Genomic DNA, 6,400 nt, shown 5'->3' with positions numbered 1-6,400 from the left:
TAAAAGCTTTCAGTATAAGCGCGCTGAAATACTTCTAGTTTCTACTTTTTTAGATTAAAATGAAAAGGGAACACTCTTTTTGCACACAATATCAATTTAATAAGTGTAACTGAGATGTCTTTTAAAGTCACAAAAGGAAATATTTATGTAGAAACATGTTGTATTCAATTTTCTAAAGAATGTAAACATATCAAAACATTTTGTAAGACTGCTAAAATGCGCTTGTTTCCAGAAAACAAATCAATAATTTCAACCAGCAAGGGCGTTGTATAACGAAATTTGTGTTTCCATAATGTCTGTCCATTTGAATAACGCTCGGGTTTAAAAAGTTTCAAAGACCAGTTTACAACAACAGAACAATACTGACATTTATTTCAGCATACAACCATCACCTCCCATACCAAGAGTTTAGTGTAGAGAAAAATGAAAACATATCTATGATAATGAGAGACTCATGTAGAGAAATAAGTTTTAACCATCATATGTAACTCAGCCGAAGTGTTACAAGTCCAACAAACCTGTAACAGTTTGCAGAAGCGCTTTGAACAGTCTACAAAAAGTCTGTCTTACGCTGTGTGGCAAGTAATGCACTTAGATGTATACATTTACTTTCTTGTTTATGTGTAAAAAGCACATTGACCAATTAAATTTATCTAAAGTCGGACATCTGCAAAATATGTTTAAGGTATATTTTCTTAAGTCTTTTAATTACGATGCATATTACTAAGCCTTTCTCACAATAATCTGAATCTGGATAAAGCAATTTTTATAATTTTTGATCGATATGAAGTCTAAGAAATTAAAGTTATAAGAAAAGACAATTAGTGGCAAAAGTTTATGAGAATTGTCAATTTTATGGTACCATCACCTTGTGATCGGTTATTTTCATTTTTTTTCCATAATATGTTCACATGGCGTAATCAACAAAATCAAGAAACGCCTGTAAGTTATGCTTACCTCACTTACCTATGAAATCCGAATGTCCAAAAGAACACAAAAAAAGCAAAACAGAATTGGTGTTATGGACAAAGACACACATACAATTGTTACATACTCAACTAAAACAAAACAGATTATTTAGTTCGTTGTTTGATTTTTAGAATTTTCGTGTTTAGGGTAGTGCTTGTTGAAATACCACAGAGCGTTATTTAAGGCAAGAACCCGCAATCAGGCTTGATGGCAAATAACTTTTGATTCTTCCTCCTTTGAAGCTAATGGCTTATAACTTAAAATTAAAATACCAAACAAAAGTACAATGTAAAATAGTAACATATAACGCTCTATTACAAATGCAGACTAGCTCTTAGACCATTGTCAATTTTTAGTCATAATTTCATTTAATCTGTCATTCCCCTAAGAAAACCTTAAGAATGGGCTGACTTTTTGTCTCCATTTCTCTTTTTTGGGGGGAGAGGGGATGGGGGGAGGGAGGGGTTATATTCTTTATTATCAGTCTAGGGGCTAGTCTTACATGAAAAAGTCTTTAAAAAAAACAGTTCTCGTTCTCAGTCTGTTCAGTAAAAATGAATTAAAATAAACTTTGTACGATGTCCTGCATTTTGACGCCTCAAACAGTTATTGAAATAAAAAGGAATCCTTAACAAACTAGTTAGTGCACTTACATGAATGAAATTTCAACTTCACTAATCCAGTTCGTAAGTGTCTTATGGCTATTTTTGTATTTTATTTTTCAAATTAAGTCGCTATTAGTTATAAAAATTTGAAAGATCATGCATTATATCCGTGTTGTTTTTATTTCTGTCAAGGCAATGGACCCGAAATGACAATCGACAATTTCCGCTTGTTTACGTATTCTTCCGTATGCTAATGTAGTTCATATACGAGCAACAAACCGGAAACTGTCGAAATAGCATACGGAGAATACGGAAACGTACGGAAATTCCCGAATAACATTGCGGGTCCGCTAGTTGTGAATCAAAGGTCGGCTCAGGCAGTCATCGTATTTTTTAGCAACTTTCTCTGGGGACGTGCTTTGAAGATGAACATTTCCTCAACCATGTTGCCTCGTCTCGCAGGGAACTTCTCGAGTGTCCGGAACAACATCTAAAAATAGCAGCAAAATAATCGATATTACTAAATGAAATAACAGCTATAAACAAATGTTTTGTGGACATCTAATGAAAGGTACTGGCCTCTAATTCTTACAACAAAGATAAAAGAAAATTGTGAGATATCAGGAATTACCATTGCTACATTTCTTAAGGAGGCTTTGAAACTTAGTTTTGACAGATGTTATGATAACACGAGAGAATTCGTTTTTGTTTCCATTCAGAATTGAAAAGCCTTTGTAACGGGATGTTAAACTGCCTTATAAATGGTAGTTGTGTACGAATCCCCCACCCCACGTCTTGATGAGGATTGTTGCCACAGCAACCGGGTTCTATTCCTGGCGTAAATGCTTTTTTTTATTAAAAAAAGACTAGAAACAAAAACTCATGTTGTTATGTTCATGATGTTCATTATATGACCAAACTTTATTTTAAGAAAAATCGTTTAAGCCAGAATCTGGGGACTGGAAAATACTAGGGTTCGTCGAATCAAGTTTCCTTACGTTTAAAATTCCAATGTATTCATTTTCAGTTTTTTGATGGTGTCCGAGAAGAATCTAACAGACTTTGAAACAATTTTGTATGATTGTTGAGGTTTATTAAAAACCATATGTTACGGGAATCTCATATTGTGCTTTTTTCTACATGTGACCACAAACTTTCGTTTTCATCTAAACAATAGAAATATACATGCGACTTACTGGCATGCTCCTAGCGGCGACCGTCACGTGTTTGTGCAGAAAGTAAGTCTCCTTGGCGGTTTCGACTCTGACAGCATACATATGGTCGTGTCCTATCTCGCCGAAACCTTCCGAACGTTCTTCCGGTATCAGAGCCTCGTACTGGATGAGAATGGTATCATCTTCCGAAGTCGCTTTGGGGGTGCCGTCACCATTCAGAGTCGCCTTTAGAACGTTAAAGCGACCGTGAGCCATCTTTTCAATTTTTCTGGACCTCAGGACTTTACCAAGATGAAACTGACAGGACAGTGCCTTCCCCTTGATAAACGAAATAATTTTAACAATTTAAGAGAAAATCGTTACCATATTTTCCTTTTTGTCGTTTATCACTGTATAGGGGAGAACGGGGTTGAATGTGCCATTTTTCATATTTTGCCTTCTTCTCTGGCGCTGTTTCAGTTTATCAGTATATTAAGACCATGTTTACATGAAATAACATTTCCGTTAAAACATGAGATGTAACAACTGCGGATGTAGTCTTTAGTTTAACAATACTGCTAGTGTTAACGTGGCCTGTCAAACGTCATAACATGTCCCGCGTCTGGGGTAGGTTGTGGCAGTATTCGGGGTACAATTTGCGGGGTTCATGTTTACCATACAGTATGGTATAGCATTATAAAAGTACATGACATTTAACCTTTTAATATTTCTGTAGTCACACATCTCAAAATGCTGAATTTCAAAATATATTTTATGTCAATAAATCTACATAATAACGTACTGTCAGAACACAAATGTGTAACAACATCAACAAGAGGGTCATGATGACCCTGGGTCGCTCACCTGAGTAATATGAGCTACATGTTTCAAATGTCAAACTGATGATAAAATATTAAAAAAGTCAGTAGGTCACATTCATGGTCAAATAAATTCAGTTTTACGAACTGTGTGCAAAACTGTGTACGTCATCAAAATTTCAAGGCTGTATCTTAAAAAACAAGAAAGTAGGTCAGTAGGTCAAGGTCACAGTCAAGTGACATCATATTACTTGGGGTCATCAGGTAATTATAATTAAACCGTCTTGGAAATAGGATCAGGTGATTTTTAAGTATTTTTCCTATATAACTCACATAATAACTAAGTGACCCAAGGGCGGGGCCTCTTTTAACCCCACGGGCATAATTGAACAATTTTGGTAGAGGACTACTAGACAATGCATCATACCAAATACCAAAAGCCTAGGTCGTATGGTTTCAGACAAGAAGATTTTTTAAGCTTTTTCCTATATAAGTCTATATAAAACTTGGGAACCCCAGGGCAGGGCCTCTTTTCACCCCAACGGGTACAATTTGAACAATTTTGGTTGAGGACCATAGACAATGCTACAAACCAAATACAAAGGTCTAAGTGTTGTGGTTTCAGACAAGAAGATTTTTAAACTTTTTTTCCTATATAAGTCTATGTAAAACTTGGGACCCCCGGGGCAGGGCCATATTTGACCCTAGGGGGATAATTTGAATAATCTTGGTAGATGACTACTAGATGATGCTACATACCAAATATCAAAGCCCTAGGCCATGTGGTTTTGTACAAGAAGATTTTCAAAGTTTTCCCTATATAAGTCTATATAAACGATGTGACCCCCGGGGCGGGGGCATATTTGAACCTAGGGGGATAATTTGAACAATCTTAGTAGAAGACCACTAGATGATGTCACATACAAAATATCAAAGCCCTAAGCCATGTGGTTTTGTACAAGAAGATTTTCAAAGTTTTCCCTATATAAGTCTATATAAGCGATGTGACCCCCGGGGCGGAGCCATATTTGACCCTAGGGGGGTAATTTGAACAATTTTGGTAGAGGACCACTAGATGATGCTACACACCAAATATCAAAGCCCTAGGCCCTGGTTTTGGACAAGAAGATTTTTAAAGTTTTTCCTTTCGGTTGCCATGGCAACCAGAGTTCTGCATGGAATTCAATTCTTTGAACAGTTTTGAAAGGGTCTATTCCTGTGAAGTTTGGTGTAATTCTGCCCAGTGGTTTTCAGGAAGATTTTTTTAGAAATTGTTGACGGGCGACGCACGACGCACGACGGACATCAAGCGGTCACAATAGCTCACCTTGTCACTTCGTGACAGGTGAGCTTAAAAAATTACTTATAACGGTTTTTCAAACACAGTGTCGTTGTCCTTTTGTTTACAATGCTTGTGCTTTTCAAGAAGTGTATTTGAAAAATGGTGCATTTAAAATATTTGCAAATGCCGTCACAGCTCTTGAATAAAGATGGAAGTCACATGTGGCACAACCAACCCGTGGCACATTCAACCTCGTTCTCCCCTACTTATTCGCTCTTCAAGGGAATCTTAAAAATAAACACTAACTTTCCTTCTAAATCAGTTTGCTGATTGACTAAAGAATAAAGTGTATTACCACAGTGTACTAAAAGGCGAAAAACAAAATGTAAATACATACTGGAACTTGAAGTTCCGGTCTCCCATAATCCATCACTGGCTCAATACTTCCGGTGAAGTGAAGATTTGATCCAACCTTCACCGTCTTAACTTTTGTGATAACGACGTCAGGAAGGTCGATTGTAGGGAGGATGTCAATGATGACGTCATCATAGAACGTGCCAGGAAACTGGACAGTGACGTTGAAGACTGTTTTTTCTTCAACAAATAACTTGTTGCTGCCGTCTGCTAGTGATATATTCAATATCGGCGGTTCGTCAGAATCCGCCGCTACAAAAATAACAGTGGTATTTGAATTTTTACTGACCAATACGATTGAAATTCCTTTGACATTGTAAAGATCCACTTCGGAAAAGAATGTTGTATTGGTTCTGTGGACTGACGGACGGACATACGGACGGAAAGCTATCTTTATGTTAAAATCATATGCCAAATATTTTTTAGCGGAGCATAAGATAAATGAAATTTTAGTTTAGTTTAGTTTAGTTTATACTAATTTATTATTTTAGTTCGATTGCGATGAAAGCTTAAAGCTTATTTGAACCACTCTCGAGTCTGCTTCCTGGAAAAAAACCAGTACTGGTGTAATATGAGGTCATGGTCATGACCCCAGTATGGCTCAAAACCCCGACCCCCGGGCCGAGCGGTCGACACCTTAACACTATTAATGATGCAGATCCAAATTTTCTATCAAATAAATGAAGCTGCAACAATTATTTTTCCTCTTAGTATTGAACTTATTACACCGTGAAAGAAATAATTACAAATAATTAAAAAATAATCTAAATAAATACCTTGCGCCCAAGCAAAAGTGACTGCTAGGATAAGTGCCAGGATCTCCATTTTGAGATGTTTAACAACCAGATGAAAATTCCTAACTGCGTTGCTTATTGAGAGTAAAACATTCCCGTTATACATGCATAGATATGATTGTCTCCGGTAACCATAGTTTCCGCCAACCGACACCGGATTTTACCCTGAATTATTCATAACTGCTTTTTGAATCCTGTAATTTCAAAGTAACGCTAAACTGCCAAGGCTTTCAGGTGGTATCGATTTTAAGACTCCGCGGATCGAACTCGTTAAATAATTGAAATGGTTTCGTAGCTCAAATGGTTTTTCATAAATAAACTTTACAATGGGATATAGAAATGGTATTTCATAAATTCGGCAGTA

General features: G+C 36.6%; 1 protein-coding gene across 1 annotated transcript; it reads right to left on the bottom strand.

Annotated features, from left to right (window-relative positions):
• Window positions 1-357: 357 nt before the first annotated feature.
• On the bottom strand, window positions 358-6,179 carry LOC123534482 (uncharacterized). The gene is made up of 4 exons (XM_045316760.2): window positions 6,019-6,179; window positions 5,226-5,494; window positions 2,771-3,067; window positions 358-2,064 (listed from the first exon to the last, which is right to left on the bottom strand). Exons 1-4 carry the CDS (start codon window positions 6,140-6,142, stop codon window positions 1,948-1,950), a joined length of 807 nt encoding a protein of 268 aa, XP_045172695.2. The 5' UTR covers window positions 6,143-6,179; the 3' UTR covers window positions 358-1,947.
• Window positions 6,180-6,400: the final 221 nt, after the last annotated feature.

Source organism: Mercenaria mercenaria, chromosome 12 (assembly GCF_021730395.1).
Source record: "Mercenaria mercenaria strain notata chromosome 12, MADL_Memer_1, whole genome shotgun sequence".
Lineage (NCBI taxonomy): Eukaryota > Metazoa > Mollusca > Bivalvia > Venerida > Veneridae > Mercenaria > Mercenaria mercenaria.
The sequence above is the reverse complement of the archived record's forward strand: the minus strand, read 5'-3'. Positions and strand labels throughout refer to the sequence as shown.